Genomic DNA, 18,606 nt, shown 5'->3' with positions numbered 1-18,606 from the left:
ATGTGACTTTTATCTCAACGAAACATATAATACGTAAGAGAAGAAATACAAGAAAGACGAAGAAAGGTGAAAGGGCAGCCGAGGTGACCAAGACCTGAGAGTGAGAAGATGACACCTGTAGACTCCTAGAGGGTTTCCACCTCCAATAGTGGGGAGCTGGGGGGCGGGGGAGGGAGGGTGGTGCAGGACAGACTACTAAACCTTAGAAAGTGAAATGAACGAGAAAAACATGACCTTCCATCATAGGTATTTGTTCTATGTTCCAGTAGCTGGAAAAAAGAAACAAAAATATTCTGCTTTTATGTGATTAATTTTTACAAAGAAAATAATACCTGCCTATCAAATAAATACCTCATTATTTTAAGCGTTTTATGTACTATGGCATGATCAAACATGAACAACCAAAGCTCTCCTCTTTGGGTTGCAGCTCATCAATTTAGCTACTTCAGTCAAATATCAAAGTAGTAACATCAGAAATTTTCCCAGAATTGAAGAATACAAGAGATCACTAAATGCCAAGCACAATATATTAAAACAAATTAAAAAAAAAAAAACCCACATCAGGACCTGGCCCATCATCATAAAATTATAGAACATCAGAATAAAGAGAAAATCCTAAAAGTTTTCAGACAGAAAAAAAAAGGTCACCTATAAAGAATTATGAATCACCAGCATCAATGCTTCCTCAACAGAAACACTGAAAGCTGAAGACAATGCAGTAAGACCTTGAAAATTCTAAGATGAGTTTCAGCCCAGATTTCTAAACTGAGCCAAACTTTCAATCAATCAATTGTAAGAGTAGGTTAAAAGTACTTTGAGGGGTGCATGGGTGGCTTACTCAATTGGGCATCTGACTCTTGGTTTCAGCTTAGGTCATGGTCTCAGGGTCATGGGATCGAGTCCTGCAGCCAGCTTGGTGCTCAGCATGGAGGCTGCTTCTCTCCCTCTCCTTCTGTACCTCTCCCTGCTCATGCATGCTCGCTCCCTCTCTAAAATGGATAAATCTTTTAAAAAATAAATAAATAAAAATAAAAGTACTTTGAGATATCCATGTTCTCAATACTTTTTTCTCTCATCATGTGCCTTCTCAGGAAGCTATAGGAAAATTTACTCCATCAAAAAGAGGGCATGAACCAAGTCAGAGGAAGATGTGGGATCCAGGAATCCGATGATCCAACCCAGGAAAGTGGCCAAGAGAAATCCCAGGACAACTGTGCTGTAGGCCTCTAGAGTTCATAATCCTGGCAGGGAGCAGACAAAGGGCTCCAAGAAGGAAGCCACTGGGGAAAATGAAATGTTAAATTATCCAAGGCATTTGGCTATGTGAAAAATAACATTGGGAGGAGTATGAATCTTTGTTCAAATGTCACCTTCTCAATGAGATCTACTCTTATCACCCTATTTAGTATTACCCATGCAACCCATGCCTGCACCTATATTCCCAACCCCCCATACATTGCTCTTTTTTCCCCATTGGCACCAATCACTTTCTAACACACTACGTATTTTACTTCTTTATTATGTTTATTGTCTATCTCCCAAAAAAAGGAATGAATCTTTGTCTAGTTTGTTCACTGTTGTATCCCAAGCACCAAGAATAATGGCACAAATGGTAAATATTTGTTAAATTAATGAATTGGTATTAGGTATACAAATTGCTAAGTAAATGGAAAGTTAGGTGATTTTTAACCCTATGAGAAAGTAAGTTATGAAAAGGTATTTTTGTTGTACAAAAACAGGAAATATAATACATGACTTGGCTCAAAACAAACAGTATTTATAGTCATACTAATATAGATACAAATATTAATTTAATAACAATGATAAACATACTGAGAGGAATGGAGGGAGAAGGAAGGAGGAAGAAGTATAAGGAAGTCCTCAACTACTACCATAGGAAGTCAATAATGCCTAGAAATAGCAGTATAGAGATACGAAGGGAAATACTACAATAAATAGCTAAGAGTTAGAAGTGGTTACTTCTGGGAAACAAGACAGGAATGGAAAGGATCAAAGCAAAGGACTATTGGTTTGCTTTTTGGTTAAGCATTTCAAATATTCTCATTTGTGAATCTGACTAAACCAAGCAACCAGCTCTTTCAACAAGGAAAGAATTAAATAAAATACGTTTCTTTTGTCATATTCTAAAACACACCACAGAGGCTATCACAGCCAATGCTTTATTAGCCTGCACAAGAAGTAGCCCAAGGTACACATGTTTTTACTAGCTTGTACTACCAAAAACACCTAACAAATATCACCTCAAAATAAAGTCATGTTCTCTCTACATGCTATAAACGTCATTCCCGAAATGGTCCTAAGTTTAAGTCCTGGCCCTACCACTAACTCACCGAGTCCTTCAAGAACTCCATTCTCGGGCGCCTGGGTGGCTCAGTTGGTTAAGCGACTGCCTTCAGCTCAGGTCATGATCCCAGGGTCCTGGGATCGAGTCCCGCATCGGGCTCCCTGCTCTGAGGGGAGCCTGCTTCTCCCTCTCCCACTCCCCCTGCTTGTGTTCCCTCTCGCTGTGTCTCTCTCTGTCAAATACATAAATAAAATCTTTAAAAAAAAAAAAAAAGAACTCCATTCTCCCCAAGCTTCTAGATATATCATACATTTATAAAATGAAGACCAGGTGGGGTGGGAGGGATGGGGTGACTGGGTAATAGACACTGGGGAGGGTATGTGCTCTGGTAAGCGCTGCATTGTGCAAGACTGTTGAATCTCAGATCTGTACCTCTGAAACAAATAATGCAATATATGTTAAGAAAAAAAAAAAAGAAGAAGAAGAAGGTAGCGGGAGGGGAAGAATGAAGGGGGGGAAATCGGAGGGGGAGATGAACCATGAGAGACGATGGACCCTGGAAAACAAACTGAGGGTTCTAGAGGGGAGGGGGGTGGGAGGATGGGTTAGCCTGGTGGTGGGTATTGAGGAGGGCACGTTCTGCATGGAGCACTGGGTGTTATGCACAAACAATGAATCATGGAACACTACATCTAAAACTAATGATGTAATGTATGGTGATTAACATAACAATAAAAAATTTTAAAAAATAAAATGAAGACCAAATAATCTTTGACATTTCAAAACAATAGGTATGCAAATATAGAATAAAGAAAAAATTAACTGTATAGTATTAATACTAATAGTGAGTGGATTCTACCAATTCCTGTCAACTACTTCTTTTGCTCTTTGTTCTTCAGTGTTCTTCAAAATCTGACATGTTTTACCAAAATCAGAAAACCACGGAGTTAAGAATAGGCAGGAGTGGGGAAAAGCACAATGTCAGGAAGACTACCGCAATTGAAAAGAGGAATCAACACAAGAAAGTCTAAAAATAGAATATAAAGACACTGACAAGTCAACAACTCACTAGAACATGAGTGCCAAACAATGGTATGGGAAATACTATGGGATTCAAAAAAGAGTGGTTCATTCTAAGAACAGGTGGAATGAGGCTGCAGTAGGAAAGAGAAAGTAACATTCAGAATAGGCCTTGAAAATAAAATTCAATTTTAACTGCAAACAGACAGGGTCTTTCAGGCTAAAAAAAGAAAAAAGAAAATGTGAACAAATATAGAAATTTTAAAATACTTTTTTTCCTTTTTGGGGGGGGGAGAGTTAGTTGAAAAGGAAATGGTAATGAAGAGAGGATATATACAAAGATAACATGCAGAGGTGAGACCAAAAAGGCAGTTTGAAACCAGATGATAGAAGACTTTGAATGCTAAGCTGAATAGTCTGAACTCCATTCTGTGGACCTTGGGATGCCACTAAAAATTTTAGAGGAGGACAGAGATGTGATTTAACCTGTGCCATCTCTGGTGGCAAGGGAAAAGATGGTTTGGAGAGGACAGAGACTGACTGGGGGCAGGGAGAACAAGTGTCCCCTACTGAAGATCCAGATAAAAGAGGATGAGGCCTGAACCAACCAAGGGGGTGGGAGTGCAAATAAGAAAACAATGGGTATTTTCACCCCTTGCTAATGGCCTTTTTAAAAAATGATTCTCATAATGTTACAGTCACACCATTCAAAATTCAAAAGGTACAGAAGGGTATACAGTGAAAAGTCTTTCTAACACCTCTGTCCCCACTCAATACCCCACTCCAGAGGCAATCAATTTTTTGTATATCCTTCCAGATGTTTTACGCATAAATGATTATACACATATAAGATATATGCATATACATGCTAATGTATATACATGCAAATATGCATGAATATTCTTACTCATTTCTTTTTACACAAATAACTATAGATACTGTTCTGTACATCTTGCTTTTTTCTAATTCAGTCATTTTGAAAAGCAATTCAGCAATATATATACATATACATATCATATATAAAGAACTATACGAATGCTCACGTCCTTTGACAAGGAATCCTGGGTCTGACTCCTATGAAAATTTAAAAGAAGGAAGAACTAAACACAAGATGCAAAATAAAAAAAAATACTAGAGATGGGTTATGGAGATCTTTGTTCTCTCTCCAATGGTTTGAGAGCTGCTTGCTTTCCTTAATCAGATGTCAGTTTTCAAAAAAGAGAATATGAAAACATTTCAGAGTTAGTATTAACAAAATGTGGCAACTAAGTCTCCATTTCTTTTTGCCACATAGGTGTCTCACATCTAACACTAATACCTGAATTTGACTGCCAGGATTACCACCACTACACACACAACACCCACACACACACAAATTATACTGTACTTACAGAATCACCAGGATTTCACAACATTCTTGACTTTATCAGGAAATAAAGCAGCCTTAGCACAAACCAAGGACACAGCAGCCAACAAGGAAAACAAATGCTTTTCTTGACAAGTACCGGAACAGGCTTTGCCAGTATCTGGGGTTATAAATGATGCCAGAGAATCACTTACCCTGAGGTATTTTGCTAGTGTTTTCCCCAACTCTCCTAGTCTATTTTAACTTGATTTGAACTGAAAGATAAAGTGTATAGCTCAGAGGGAAAAAAAAAATAACTCTTCTCATCCATAAGGAGTTAGTACTTGACTTTTGCAGGAGACAGTTAACTAATTAACTCATTAAATTAGAGACAATTACTTGGCAATGTCAGTGAGTCTGTTTGCCTGAACAGACAGAACAGAAGAGGGAGTATAGAACTGAAACTAGAATCTACCCACAGTCAGTCAAGATGCTAAAACATTTTAGATATTATGTTAACAAAGAAAAGCAGGTACCTTAAAAACAGATGATATATTTAAACCAAAAGTATATTTTTAAATACTTTTAAAAAAAAGAATGACCCATTTATTTTAAACAGCTTCATTACTTTCAATGTTTATTTTAATTGACTGCATAATAATGTTTTAAACAAAGTAAACATGACCTTGAGTAACACAAAAGGCTAGAAATCAGAATAGATTAAGTAGCCATTTTGAGACCTCTTTCTGCTAACCAAAATGACTCTCATATTTATACTAAAAACAGTAAAAAGCAATGTAAAACAAAGTTTTGGGTCTACCATGCTAACAGTTATGCTAAAAATTTAATGTATCAACTAACTTATTCGTTTCATAATATCATTTCCATTTTGTTCCTGTCATTTCAAAGAGTGAACCAAAATTACTTTAAATGAAATTGACCAAATATTATATCCATACTCCAAATAATTTTAGAGTTAATCATTTGCCATTTCAAAGATGTCTCTTAAGCAGTTGTAAATCCCTCTTGGGCAGGAAGTCAAGGACACATGAAAGACATTGACAAGAAGTAGCTGACAGTATCCAAACAGAAATAGTGACATTTTCTTGATTAAACTTTTTCCAAATCCAACTCAAGTTTTGGAATGTAAAGGTGCACATAGATTTGACATTTCCAGAAATATTTAAATTTACATTGAGTGTAGTTCACATGTGCTTGAAAAAGTCTTTACATTCTGAAGATTGAGAAATAAAATGGATCTTAATGAAAGATTAGAATCTTTATTGCTGATGAAAGATGGTAGGGTTTCACATATAGATATATGTACTTACACTACTGTACTTACACTGAACTACCTCTAGCTCCAAATGAGATCATGTTATCTAGAAATATTTTGCCTACCAAGCCAATAGATCAACATATCAAGGTCTTACTTGACTGAAGCAAGTTAGACAGTAGTAACTAACTCCTTTACCTATTTACCAAATTTCAACCTATATTACAGGTTACTATAAAGCAGACTTTACAAAGAGTTTTCACACAATCCTAAATTTCTATTGAGTAAAGAGGAAAAGAAGGTTAACATAAAATTCAATGACACAAATGAGTAAAAAACCCAAACAGTCTAAATGATACAAATTACCTGTTAAAATGGTTTAAGTTCAAAGACAAATAGATCCTTTGATATTTTATGTCTAAAGGACTTTCCAGAGATTATAAAGAAAAATTCTGATCTGCTATAACTATAAAGCGGATTACTTTTTAAAAAGCATAGTTGTATCAAGGATTTTCTTTTTAAGTATGCACACCAAAACCAAGGTAATATATTTAGAGGCACTACTTAAAATCTGCTAATTTCAAATCTTCCGGTCATTTTGCATTTACTTAAAAAACATTTATCAAGTAGCGATTGTGTGCTAGACACTATGCCTGGTACTAGGGATGCAAAGATCACAAAAACATAATTCCTACCCTCACATAGCTCAGAGACGATAGCATGATGGACACCAAAACCAGGGTCAGAAAACGAGTTCTAATCTCCTGTGCGATTTCTTGAGTGAAACATAGCTTCTTTGAGCCTCTTCTCTAATAAAACAGTACAGAAAGATAGCTGTCTTGATGTAAGGGAAAAAATGAGATCTTGAACACCAAAGTACCTGGAATTGTAAAACTAATGCATATTGAAATACTGTAGTTCTTCTAAAATGCTTAGAAACACAGAAAAGCATAGGGTCCCAATTTCCCTCCTTTGCTTATTTAATTATTCTGCTTTTGCCCAAGCATGAAGGAGTTAGTGTTCTAACTCTTCATCTTCCTCCAAACCAAGGTTTCCTTGGGGGTGGCTTCCACTATTCTTGGGTTTACCACATCGGTCCTAACTGGTCTAGCCAGCTTCATCTCTGCTTATCTAACATGGGGCTGTAATATGAGTTAAAACACACTGTTGCTCCATGACTTTGTTCCAACGGAGATGAACTGACATTTTTCAGATCTCAATATCCTTTTAATTTCAGCAACTCTCAAATGACAATGTCACAAAGTTTGGTAATTACAGATATCACATAAAGCATTTCCCATGTATAAAAATGAATACATTAACAATGGAAGAGCTGAGCATACAAAGTTAATCCTCTTGCTGTCCTTCACTTTTACTGCTCTTACTCCTAACGGAAGCCAAATTTAGTCAGGAATGTATGCCCTTTCACTACACGAGCACTCTCCATGAGGAGCAAACTGCAATGGGTCTGACACACAAACCCTGTTACAACAATACAATGTGGAATTCATCTATCATAAGTAATACTTTAGTAAGAAAAAATACTTTTAACACATATGGCCAATTTTTTAAAAGATTTTAATTAGCAATGCAAAATTTTTTTGATATTTACTAAAATCAACTACACATGCATTAGGAAAAGGTAATTTTATCATCTAATTTTATTTATTTATTTATTTATAAGATTTTATTTATTTATCTGTCAGAGTGAAAGAGAGAGAGAGAGAGAGAGAACAAGCAGGGGGAGTGGTAGGCAGAGGGAGAAGCAGGCTCCCCACTGAGCAAGGAGCCCGATGCACAACTCAATCCCAGGACCCCAGGATCATGATCCAAGCCAAAGGCAGACACTTAACTGATTGAGCCACCCAGGTGTCCCATCCATCTAATTTTAACTAGCACTTTCTGTTGCATATTTCACAAACACGAGAATCAAACCTTCTATTTGATTTTACAAAAAAAGTTCTCCAAAAGTCTGCTTTCTAACTCAGCTTGTTTCCATGAAATATTATGTGCTTATTTTTCTTTTTGCTTCAGTATATGTATTTTTACTGTCCATTATATCAAGTCCTACTGTCGGCTACTAAAAAATGCAAGTCCTAACAGAGCATGGAGGTACAAGACCCTTGTTAATCACTGAAATCAACTGAAACTACCATAATAAATGAGGTCTACCAAAACAATTTTCCCCTCAAAATGGCCAAAAACCTTGGAAATAAAATAATGACCCCAGAGAACTCAATAACTCAAACTAGAATGCTTCTCAGGACAGATTAAGTTGTATAATTAATTTGCATTGTTCTTAAAATAATACTTCAATCTCTTGGTCTAAGTAACCATGGGAACATACAAGGAGCATATATATTTGTAAGCCTGAGCAAATCATGTCTTTGACAATCAAGGTGCAGCTCCTAGGGGGACAGAATGCTTTAATGTTGGTAAGCTTTGATTAAATACCAAGATTTTTGCCACAGAGATAGAAGGACCTTTATCCTGGTAGGGAGTGGAAAATATTAAAAGATTTAAGAGACAGATCAAACAAATGTAATGTATGAACATGGCTTGGATCCTGATTTTAATAAAACAACTTTAAAAAATGAAACAATCAGGGAAATTTCAACACTGAATGGAAATCCACATTATTAAGGAATATTTTTACCTGTAATAATCGAATTATGGTTTGATGATTTTCAGAGTCATCACCTTTAGAGATACTAGAGTATTTGTGTATGCAGTGATACAATGTCTGGGAATTGCTTCAAAATAATCCAATGCAGCTGCAATACAGATGAAGCAAGATCAGCCATAACAGTTGGTGAAGCTGAGTGATGGATATATGGTAATTCATTATACTATTTTCTCTAACTGTATACAGGTTTAAAATTTTCCATAATTAAAAAAGACTTTTTAAAAGACAGAAAAAGAATGAGATGATTCTATATGTACTAACATACCCCTATCTCCAAACAATATTAACTAAAAAAGCCAAGTTGCTTTGAAATACATAAAGCAAGTCTCTTCCATTTACTGTATAACCTTGATCAAGTTACTTAACCCTTCTAGGGCTCAGTTTCCTCATCTATGAAAATGGGAATATTAATGGTTCCTATCTTATAGAGTTGTTTTGAGGATTAACTATAAAGATTTGTATAGAATACTTACAATAGTGCCTGACACATAATAGTGATTCAGTAAGTAAGCAATGGCACATTCTAGAAGCCCAATAGTGGCTATGGCACCGGTTTCAGTGAATGATGCTTCAGAAACTTCAGTAATATTAAGTAAAAGAGAGCTGGACAGCACAAGGAAATGATTTTTAAGTTACACACTGAAGAATGAGTTACAAGTCTCTTTTAGGTCTGTGTCTTGGTATTTCAGAGCCTACTTGGACTATTATTTCTTCTCTGGTCCAGACTGAGCAGCTGAAGTTTCCAAAAACAACTCTGTACACATCTTTCATAGTCTCTCAATCTTAGACCATGGCTATATCCCTTCTCAGAACCTATAAACTTGAGAGAAGTCACCTCTTATGGCGGTATTTCTGAATGTGGGGATTTGTAAAGATCTTCAGGTGTATGTCTCAAGAATGTGAGTAATTAGCTGATTACATACATAATCATAAACACATATTAACATCTTAGTCACTTTATAGGTCCAGCACAGTTATCTTGGAAAGACAGGGTCTCAGATCTTATTCAGGAAAGAAAAGTCTTCATCTCATCTTAGAAGAAAAGGAAGGGAACAAGGAACTAAGCACCATGTGTCAGGCATCATTTACAAATTAACTTAGTTAATCTTTATAACATCCCTATGCGCTAGGTGTAGTTATCCCTTCTCAGACAGATGAGGAAACAGACTCCAAAGCTAATGTAAATGCCTACAGTAATACTGCAAAAAGGGAGCAAATAAGGACTCAAATCCAGATCAGACTACAAAGCCATTGTAGGCTCCAGCTACTGGTCTTCTGGATGAAAAGGAGTCAGTGAGGCCTCACTCAAGGTAGTCTAAGAACCCCAGGGACAGGAGGAAATTAAATAGGAAGGCTCACAGTCTACTCAAAGCCGTCATCCATAAGAAAGCACAGAAATGTATAAGAAAGCTTATATAATAGGTCAATATGATCTACTTAAATATGATCTATTCAAAATGTAAACTGAATTATTCCACTTCCAAGGTGAAAGACCTTCAGTAGTTTCAACAACGCTCTTAAAAAAAAAAATCCAAACTCTTCTGTGGCCTGCAAACAAGGCCGTGCCTGATACGGCTCTCCTTCAGCCTCATCTCTTACTGGCCATTCACTCCCTCACTAACTGACACTTCAGGCACACTGGCCCGCTTTCTGTTTGCCAAACATACAAACCCTTATCTCTGTCTAGGCCTTTAGACTTGTGAGCCCTCTGTTCAGAATTCTCTCTGCCCACCTTTTAGTCTCATCTCTAGTATCACCTCCTCAGGGGTCTTTCCTGACCACCCCTTGAAAAATGATGGCCTTTTCCATCATTCTGTTTATTTCCTTATCAGACTTATCACCTTCTGCAGCTGCTTTTTGTTTTTTTTTCCAAGTCTGTGGGCTTTACTATTGTCTATCTCACAACGACCTAGAACGTGAGGTTTTACCTTCACTGAAATCCTCTATCTAAAATCTATAAAGGTAGGAGCACCTGGGTGGCTCAGTCAGTTAAGTATCTGCCTTTGGCTCAGGTCAAAATCAAGCCCCACAGCAGGCTCCCTGCTCAGTGAGGAGTCTGCTTCTCCCTTTCGCCCTGCCTCTCCTCCTGGCTCATGATTGCTTTCTCGCCCCCCAACAAATAAATACATTTTTTTAAAAAAAATCTTTAAAATCTATAAAGGTAGAACCTAGCACAATGCCTAGCCTGGCACATGGTAGACAATTAAAAATATATTGATGGGTCATAGAACACAACATGCATTTAATAACACTAATTTTCTCATCTTTTCAATTATTTTTCAATCCTTCAGTTGACTCAAGGATAAAGTCTATGGTGTGAGTATGCCCTTAATGCCTAACCCTTTTTTTTTTTTTAATGAAAACTCTATATAGTTTATGGCAAGTACTAATATACTAAAGATAGGGGTGCCTGGGTGGCTCAGTTGTTAAGCATCTGCTTTCGGCTCAGGTCACGATCCCAGGGTCATGGGATCGAGCCCCACATTGGGCTCCCTGCTCAGTGGGAAGCCTGCTTCTCCCTCTCCCACTCCCCCTGCTTGTGTTCCCTCTCTCGCTGTGTCTCTCTCTAATAAATAAATAAAATTTTGGGGGTGCCTGGGTGGCTCAGTCGTTAGGCGTCTGCCTTCGGCTCAGGTCATGATCCCAGGGTCCTGGGATCGAGCCCCGCATCGGGCTCCCTGCTCAGCGGGGAGCCTGCTTCTCCCTCTCCCACTCCCCCTGCTTATGTTCTCTCTTGCGCTGTGTCTCTCTGTCAAATAAATAAATAAAATCTTTAAAAAATAATTAAAAAAATAAAATATTTTAAAATAATATACTAAAGATAAAGGCTTGGGGCGCCTGGGTGGCTCAGTCAGTTAAGCGACTGCCTTCGGCTCAGGTCATGATCCTGGAGTCCCAGGATCGAGTCCCGCATCGGGCTCCCTGCTCGGCAGGGAATCTGCTTCTCCCTCTGACCCTCCTCCCTCTTGTGCTCTCTGTCTCTCATTCTCTCTCTCACAAATAAATAAATAAAATCTTAAAAAAAAAAAAAAAAGATAAAGGCTATCATCTTCAATGCCCACATTATAAAGAACTGGTGAAAACTTAATCAGTCAGATACCCTTTTGTGTGTCTCATACTGGGTTTATTCAACCCAATTTAGTCTGGGAAGTCCTCTTTTAACTTCAGGTTCTGAACTGCTAAATTCTTACTTTTTAAATTATTCACTTGATCAAAATCTAATACATATACATCAAGACTTTGTTTTTATTTTCCCCTAATTCTTCTATAAGCATATATATGTGTAAATATAAATACAACATATACAAAATGACTTTTAGAAAACTATAATCATGCTATATACACTTATTTACATCTTTCTTATCTCACTTAATAGTACATTGGATATCTCTCTAAATCAGCTGAAATAGGCCTAACTCATTCTTTTTAGTTCTGCATAATTTTCCATGGGCTGGTTATTCCATAATTTTTCTACTACTCCCCTTTGATAACATTTCTCATTTCTTACTTTTTTTCCCTCAAGGAACAAATGAGTACTGCAACTAACAACGCTGTACATACATATTCTTTTTTTTTTTAAGATTTTATTTATTTGAGAGAGAGAGAATGCAAGTATGCCCGCACAAGCAGGGGAGAGGGGCAGAGGGATAGGGACAAGCAGACTCCCTGCTGAGCAGGGAGCCTGATTCAGGACTAGATCCCTGGACCCTATGATCGTGACTTGAGCTGAAGGCAGCCACTTAACCAACTGAGCCACCCAGGCGCCCCTTGTACATAGATATTCTTATGAGTATTTTTATTTCTCTGGGATAAATATCCCAAAGGTTGGATTGTTTGTTCAAATGGTATCTTCTTTCTATTTTAAACTATCGCCAGATTGCTTTCCAAAGAGTCTTTGTTTCCACAAATACCCTGTGAGAGCACCTTTTTCCTCCACATTGAGCCTCAGTAGATGTTATCATTTGTAATCCACATTCCATGCTTCCGAAAACATAGCCCTAATACCTATTCAACAAAGTGGAAGTGTGTCCTGCTTAACTCCCTTCTCAGCTCCAGGTTACTGCCCAAAATAAATAAATACGTAATATGTAAACAAATTATTTATTGAATAAAAGGATATTTCTTTCAATTAAAAATTAAATGTTATCATAAAATCCCTAAGGAAGAATCACTCTTTGCTTTATATTAGCAGCATCTTCTTCCACTTCTTCTCTAAAATAACACAGAAGAAAATGAATTTTCATAATTTTTATATGGGATATGATCTTCATTGTTACATTGGTGATAATGAGAAAAAGAACAGGGTGGGGCACCTGGGTGGCTCAGTCGTTAAGCATCTGACTTCAGCTCAGGTCATGATCTCAGGGTCCTGGGCCCGAGTCCCATGTCAGGCTCCACGCTCAGCAGAGAATCTGTATCTTTCCCTCTCCCTCCACTCCTCCCCCTGCTTGTGCTCTTGCTCTCTCTCAAATAAATAAATAAATAAAATCTTCAAAAAAAAAAAAAAGAAAAAGAACAGGATGGAAATAATATTTGAGTTCTATATTGCACCATGTTTCTAGTCTAACATATGTAATGATAGTCTCAACATGTGTTGCTTTTACCATACAATACATTGATAAACAACAAAAAGTCTACCAACTGAAAAAAGAGACCTTGACAAACAATTCACTTAAAACAGTTTTTGATAAACCTACTTTGCCACAAAGCATAGACTAGATTAACTCCTCATTTTGAAGTTTGTCAGGTTTATAACAAACAGCCTGTGACATTCCTGTTATCCTCACCTTACCTCCTTCTTCATTGCTTCTATTGTCTCCTTTTGCTACTGTGTATTTCTGATGTAGCAAAATTGGGTCAATGATAGTGTGTGGGTGAGAGAGGTAAAAGAAGAGATAAATCAAGAAATGACAGTTGTAAAGACAGTAATAGTAAGATCTTAACTTGACAACCGATTGTAAAATTATAGCACAATCTAACACATACCAATTCATTTGTTGTACTACAATTTCATGAACTTGTAGGGGACAGGAAAAAGCAGAATCCAAGTGAATATTATTGTTCTTTTTTTTAATTGAAAATATAGCTCATCAAAATTTGAGAAGCAATGAGCACAGAAAAAATAAGCCTATGTCCCTATATTCAAAATGTTAATGCGCTTTACTTTTATAAAGCCTTTCTCACAAACTTGCACACGTAATTCCATTAAATATAGAGAGATCAGCACTTTCAAAGAGGAATATTTTGCTGATGACAAAAACAAATGAGTATTTGTGAATTAGAGAGTTAATCTAAATTTTACAAAAAACAGCTTTCAATTAGGGGCACCTGGGTGGCTCAGATGGTTAAGCATCTGCCTTCGGCTCAGGTCACAATCTTCGGGTCCTGGGATCCTAGGATTGAGCCCCACATAAGACTCCCTGCTCAGCAGGGAGTCTGCTTCTCCCTCTCCCTCTACCCTTCCCCAAACTCGTGAGCGCATGCGTGCTCTCTCACACACAAATGAATAAAATCTTTTTTTTAAAAAAAAAGCTTTCAATTGTATTCCAAAATTCAAAATTAAATATTCTCTGTAGTCTTTAAACAGCTCAAATGATCCTAAACTCAAGCGGCCCCAAAATCCTACCAAAATTATAACAAATTATACTAATAACAATAACCTATATTTTAATCTTTGACTACATCTTTTTGAAACTACTTTAAATTCCATTGGGACGATTCTCCCTAGTTCTCCTCTTCCTCCTTCCCACTTCAATTGTGGATATCACTTATAAATCAGTCCCTTATTCCTGGTCTTGTTTCTTTTATATTTAATCCCATCACCACAAGGATTTATCTACCACCTGTATAAATTTGTCTCTCCCCAAACCTGACAGATTCAACATAATGGGACATATTTATTTAACAACCCAACTTAAACTGCTCCCCCCCCCAAAAAATCCCAAAATGGATGCCTTATCAATTAACATCTATCCAGATTCACTACTTCTTCCTTTACTTTTATATTTAATACCAAATTCAATGGATTCATCCTTACAAAGTCCCTGGTATTGTCCTTCCTTTCCTTTTCCCCAGCCATCAGCCACTCCAGATCATTATCTCCCACATGTATTATTTCAATAGCCTCTTAGCTGATCTCCCTACCTACTTCCAACCTCTCCACACTTTATCCAACATACACAAAGAGCTGTCAGAATTCACCACTTCAATTTGCTCACTCAGAAACCGATAGGCCTCCCTACTGTTTCAAATCCAAACTCACTGGCCAAATGTTCTAGGTAGTTACAGTGTAAAGGCACTTTTTTTCATCACCTAAGTAACTAGATTTTTTTCCTTTAACTTAACAAACACAGCTGCCATTAGCCCCTCATATACCTCTAGCTTTCAAAATATTACCTGCCCCCCCCGGCCTGGGTGGCTCAGTCATTAAGCATCTGCCTTCGGCTCAGGTCATGATCCCAGGGTCCTGGTATCGAGCCCCACATGGAGCCTGGCATTGGGCTCCCTGCTCGGCGGGAAGCCTGCTTCTCCCTCTCCTACTCCTCCTGCTTGTGTTCCTGCTCTCACTGTCTCTCTTTCTGTGTCAAATAAATAAAATCTTTAAAAAAAAAAAAGATATTTAATTTTAGAGAAAGAGAGAGCAGGGGGTAGGGGAAGAGGAACTCAAGCAAACTCCCCACGGAAAGCAGAGCCTGACATGGGGCTCAGTCTCATGACCCTGAGATCAGACGTGAGCCAAAATCAAGAGTCCAACGCTTAACTGATTGCGCCACCCAGGCGCCACTCCCTAAGATTTTTAAAGCTGAAAGGACCTCAATTTCCATTTCCTGACGCCCCACTGAATCCCACATATGAAGGTGAAGCCCAGAAAGGCCAGACAGGTAGCCTACAGGTATAACAATCAAAGGCAGGTCAGGGAATTGAACCCACCGTTCCTGACACCTTCACTACATCATGCATCTTTCAACTGATTTCTTCCATATCTACTTAATCTAGAAAAAATTAACTATATCACACGAACTTTTCACAGAACAACTAAGTATACGGTGCGGTTAATACTGACATGTTTTTCCATTATTTTCAAGAACACTTGTGAGGAATAAAGGTTTCAAGCCATAAATAGATCATTTCTATTACAATTACTTACGTTCTGGAAATGATGCTTCCCTTTATCAGATTTTGTAAAATTTAAGATTCCAATTTTTGCTAATTCTTTTTCATGAACTACACATATGTATGGTCATCTAGGCAGCCTCCTCCCCAACAAAAGCTTAAGCAATCTATGCCTCAGATAAAAATGTCATCTATTCCAGGCTGATCAGCATATGTTAGAATCTGTTCCTAATATAGAATCATAGACTTCTGGAGTTGGAAGGAACCTTGGAGATCAACCTCTCCTTTTCCAGAGGAAACAAATACCCAGCAGGGACCTGCCCAAGGTCAAAGTTTCTATATAAGAACGCAGCTCCAGAATAGAAAGTTTTCAAAAGAATATTTCAGAGAAAAACACCGTACTTGGTGGAATACCTTAATTTATCTCCCTTTTCATCTATTTCTTAAGTACAACTTCCTGCCTGAGGAACTTCTGAAATTTAAGAAAAGAAAGCAAAACAAAAAAACTAAGACAACTTTTTAAGTCTGCAGCCAAGTTGCTGATCTTAGAAACTTAGCAGAAGGTGGATCTTTGCAAGAATTGCAGACAGTAACATTTTGTAACAAACCTTAAAAGCTGATGAATATAAATAAGTAGAGGGAGAAAAGACACACACAAATTAACAATAACTATAATATTCTTATCTCTGTAACAAATAACATAAATGCTTATAAGGAGGAAAACTATAAACTTGCAACTTTCAAGAAAGAAATTTAATCACCATACCTAGTAATTACACAAGAGTGTCAATACATTTTGAAATAAAATTTTGATCATAGTGCTTAAGGGAAGCCAGAAACTCTTTTTAGTGTTCTTCTTTACATATTTTAAGTCATGTTAAAAAAAAAACAGTATTTTGAGGAAAATATTTTATCAAACCTTAATAAAAAAGAAAATCTTTATTCAAACCTTAAATTATAAGCTATATTTGTCTATCCATATTTTTAAAAATAAATGAAAATAGAACAATCCTGAAAGTTAAGGCCTGAAAAGCACTAAATTTACTTTTTTTTTTTTTTTTGTCCCAATAAAAGAGCATGCTACATAAGCCAATTTACCTGTAGGAATATGTTTCTTAACTCATGGGGATCACCTCGCTTGGTTGTTTGCACCTGTAAGAAAAAAAAAAGCCAGTTAATACTTTACTAGAGACCACATAATCTCTTCAGATTAGAGTTCTCAGACACTAACAATCAATGCTCTTATCTTTTATAAGGATGTTTGGTTTAAAACAAACCAAAAGAACTAATACTGATGACACCTGTCAAATTGGAGCTCTGTGACTACAGAGGGGGGAAGTACAGGTGTGAAGAGCTTAATATATAGCAAATCTCCCAGATTCCTCTGGACTGGAAAGGGAAGGCAGTGAGGATCAATCTCTTACTTTACTCCACATCCACTAGCAACACAATAGCAACCAGCCACCTCCAAATCAAGAGGCCATCAAGAACAGAGCAACAGGAAAGTTGAAACACCCAAATTAATCGCCTGGCCTAGCAGCCTTTCTTCCCCATGTAAAGCAATCCAGAAAATAATTATCTCCTCTCTTTCTCCACCCAAGCTAAAATATGAAAGCTGCGACAATGTTTCCAGATACTTTCGACATCCTGCCACCTGCAGCACAAATGCCAACCACTGCCCCAGGCCCCACTGAAGCCCCAAATTACTCAATTACTCACCCCCTCCCCCACTGCAAAACACAGATGCCTTAGGTATCCCCGGCTTTACATGCCACTTCCTCCTACTCCCTTTCTGATGCCCTCCAAGTCCGGGCTCACAATCCCATGCATCTAGAGCAGGACACTACTCTTCCTCCTCCGACCTGTGGTCCTCAGAAGCCCCTCCAACTCCTAATCCCTCCTACTTCCCCTCCCCCAGCCGGGCATCCTCTCCCTCCAGTCCAAGTCGCACACAGCTCTCCCACCCACAAGCTGGAGCCCCAGGATACGCTATCTAAGAACCAGGCAACGAAGAAAATGATGAGAGGTGAGGGGCTGAAGGCAAGGTCCCGGAATGGCTCTTATGCAATAAAGGCAGCAGCAGAGAGTTGGGAGTCACCTTGACCGCCATGCTGTGCTCGGAAGCCGGGGACGAGCAGAGTGAGCGAGCAAGGCCGAGCTGTCAGGGCGCGCGCGCGCCGCCTCCCCGGCCGCGCCCGCCTTCCCGCTCGCCGGCGCCGCGCGCGTCCCTATGCAAATGAGCCCGGGGCGGGGCGGGAAGAGGGCCCCGAATCCCCGCCAGAAAGGGAGCTGGACCCGGGCGGGCGGCCTGCCTCGCTGGGGAGGAGGACGCGCCTCCCACGGAGAATGCTGGAGTGCCAGCCCTGGGATTCCGACGCGCCGCGTGCTTGCCTACAGCTGAGTCGCCGCCGGGAAAGCCCCAGGTTTCTTAAGGCCTCTTAGTGGATGTGGCTTTGGGCACCGACTTCAGCCAAAGTCGTTTTGTCCTGAGACTTAAAGGAACGCTTGGGATCCAGATTAAGCAAGATTTCGACGGATCGAATGGCATGTCCCATTGATGAATAAATGAATTAATTACAACAAATGGCAAATACTAACAATAAAAAAGATGGGGGACCATGCACTCTGGGGAAAACCTAAGGAAACATAACGATAAATAGGTCCTTAAATTGGCATGAGATGAATATGCTTAATATATTTGTAATTCTTCTTCTATTATAAAGCTTTATTAGTAGGCTCACTCCACACTCCTAATCACCCAAATCCTTTGTGCAATGAGGTGGGGCACAAATGCATATGGAAACAATCCATTTGTCTTTGACAGGTCTGGGACTGAATCCTGGCCCGATCTGCCCCTACAT

General features: G+C 38.4%; 1 protein-coding gene across 2 annotated transcripts in view; it reads right to left on the bottom strand.

Moving 5' to 3' along the window:
- Positions 1-17,926, bottom strand: part of SLC25A12 (solute carrier family 25 member 12) — a 101,075-nt gene extending 83,149 nt beyond the window's left edge. The window contains exons 1-2 of one of the 2 annotated variants that reach the window (XM_035007776.1): positions 17,844-17,926; positions 16,844-16,897 (exon numbers count right to left, since the gene is read on the bottom strand). In XM_035007776.1, the coding sequence (XP_034863667.1) occupies positions 16,844-16,897; positions 17,844-17,855 (66 nt within the window). In that variant the 5' untranslated portion in view covers positions 17,856-17,926. The remainder of the gene's footprint in view (positions 1-16,843; positions 16,898-17,843) is intronic. The other variant, XM_035007775.1, reaches the window with a different exon arrangement.
- Positions 17,927-18,606: the final 680 nt, after the last annotated feature.

This window comes from Mirounga leonina, unplaced genomic scaffold (genome assembly GCF_011800145.1).
Source record: "Mirounga leonina isolate KUSES-001 unplaced genomic scaffold, KU_Mleo_1.0 Mir_151, whole genome shotgun sequence".
Lineage (NCBI taxonomy): Eukaryota > Metazoa > Chordata > Mammalia > Carnivora > Phocidae > Mirounga > Mirounga leonina.
Note: the sequence above shows the minus strand (reverse complement) of the source record. Positions and strands in the feature narration are given on the sequence as shown.